Source organism: Microtus oregoni, unplaced genomic scaffold (genome assembly GCF_018167655.1).
Source record: "Microtus oregoni isolate MIOR12 unplaced genomic scaffold, Mior012 000021F_ref0000039, whole genome shotgun sequence".
In the NCBI taxonomy this organism is placed as follows: domain Eukaryota; kingdom Metazoa; phylum Chordata; class Mammalia; order Rodentia; family Cricetidae; genus Microtus; species Microtus oregoni.
In genome coordinates, this window is record NW_024543080.1 from 23,682,662 (window position 1) to 23,684,620 (window position 1,959).

The window sequence follows — 1,959 nt, forward strand, 5'->3', positions numbered from 1 at the left end:
CAGCAGTTCAACCACAAGTAGGCTGCCGGCGGCGGAGAGGGAAGGACCCCATTACCATAAGCTTCGGATCTGGTGGGCTTTGAGGCTCATGACAACAGAGCGCCACCCTTCATTTGCTGGGTTTCCACTACTCAAAATACAGTCAACTGCGGGACAGAAACGGACTGAAATTGGACCGCATAGGGCTATCCCTCTACCGACCGGCAGCAGAGAGAGGCAGTTTGACCTGAAGCACCACTTGGAGGGTCAGAGGGAATCACGCTACAGGCTGCCACTGCCACCTCTGCAGCTGTGAATTGACAGCTGCCATTACCTTGGGCCTCCATCCATCACCACCATGGCACAGGATGAGTCTGCCTCCACGCCTTACACCGAAGATGATTTCTACTGTCCAATCTGTCAAGAAGTTTTCAAGACGCCCGTTCGGGTTGCCGCCTGTCAGCACATTTTCTGCCGAAAATGCTTCCTAACTGCAATGAAGGAGAGCCGGATCCATTGCCCCCTGTGCCGTGGAAATGTGACTAGACGAGAAAGAGCGCGTCCAGAGAGGGCCCTAGACCTCGAGACAATCATGAGAAGTTTTCCTGGTGGTTGCCGATACTGTTCCCAACGTATTGAACTCTGTCGCATGAGGCAACATTACAAAACTTGCAAAAAGTATCAAGATGAGTTTGGAGTTTCTTCAACTCCAACTCTTTCAAGCTTCCAACTGTCTCCAGACTCCGAGGGTAACAGCAACAGCGAGGCATCCACCTCTGAAAATGCTGAGGCTTATCTAGAAGACAATGCAATCCCATCCGATCAGCCGTCTTTTGATTGTCCTCTGTGCCAAGAAGCAAACATGACCCGACAGCGTTTGCTAGATCATTGTAACAGCAACCACGGATCTCATGTTGTTTCATCCATTTGCCCGATTTGTCTATCTCTTCCATGGGGCAACCCTACTCAGCTTACCAGAAATTTTGTTAGTCATCTAAACGAGAGACACCAATTCGATTATGGAGCTTTCATGAATCTTCAACTGGATGAGGAAACTCAGTACCAGATTGCAGTTGAGGAATCTCTGCATGTCAACATCTAGAGACTCCCCTCAGCTCTACAATCGCTCCTAAGGGACAGTTTACATGAAGCCATCATTTCAATAACTTGATGTGCCTTAAATAAAAGGAATCAGTCTGAAAAAAATGAAAAAAATAAAACAAAGTCTTTAAAGAGACAGAGTACAGACAGTCATAGATTAAAAGGGTAAAGAAAAATAAGCCATGTAAAGATGGAATATACACAGAGAGTCTGGGTTATGTATATTATTGTGTTTTATTTTATTTATTTTTTTTTTACTACAGAGAGCTATTTGGTTCTGGGAACTGCTAAGCTAAACCAACACACACACATATAAGATATATATTAAAGATATCTTGATTTCAAAATTTGGGTCTAAGAATATGTTGTTTCAGAAAAGAGGTTCTGCTTTTGTTTCCACAAAAGATGAGAACCTATGGATTCCTTTCAGGCTAATGCCGTGTGATGGAACAAGACCCCCCCCCAAGAGGTCTCCATGAGCCCTAGAAATGCTTTGTCCAATAAACAGCAGGAAGTGTTTTGGAGAGAACTATGCTCAAATTCCCAAATATTGTTTAAAAGTTTACATTTAAAGGGGGATATGCTATAGAGATGAATACTTTGCATTGGTATGGATTTTGGTTTATTGACACAAATTTAAGATCCATTTTGTTATATATATATTGCCTATCTTGATAAAGGTATTGTGTTTATGCAGCTCATTTAAAAATGTAATCTATAATTAAAAATTATAGGTTAATAGTCATCTATGATAGTCAAGCTTGTGGTCTTTGTTAGGTTTTCTAGATGTACAGAGATATATTTCAGATGGATGGATATACTTCAACCCATTCAAAGACTTACAGAATATAGCATTTAAATGTTTTAAGAACTTAGGAC

General features: G+C 42.0%; 1 protein-coding gene across 3 annotated transcripts; it reads left to right on the plus strand.

Moving 5' to 3' along the window:
- Positions 1–337: 337 nt before the first annotated feature.
- LOC121460967 (E3 ubiquitin-protein ligase RNF138-like) lies at positions 338–1,081 on the plus strand. 3 transcript variants are annotated; one of them, XM_041671667.1, is made up of 2 exons: positions 338–917; positions 1,005–1,081. In XM_041671667.1, exons 1-2 carry the CDS (start codon positions 338–340, stop codon positions 1,079–1,081), a joined length of 657 nt encoding a protein of 218 aa, XP_041527601.1. The 3 variants fall into 3 exon arrangements, with proteins under 3 accessions (XP_041527601.1, XP_041527602.1, XP_041527600.1); XM_041671668.1 differs by having other exon boundaries at positions 338–447; positions 733–1,081; XM_041671666.1 differs by having other exon boundaries at positions 338–1,081.
- The last annotated feature ends 878 nt before the right edge of the window (positions 1,082–1,959 follow it).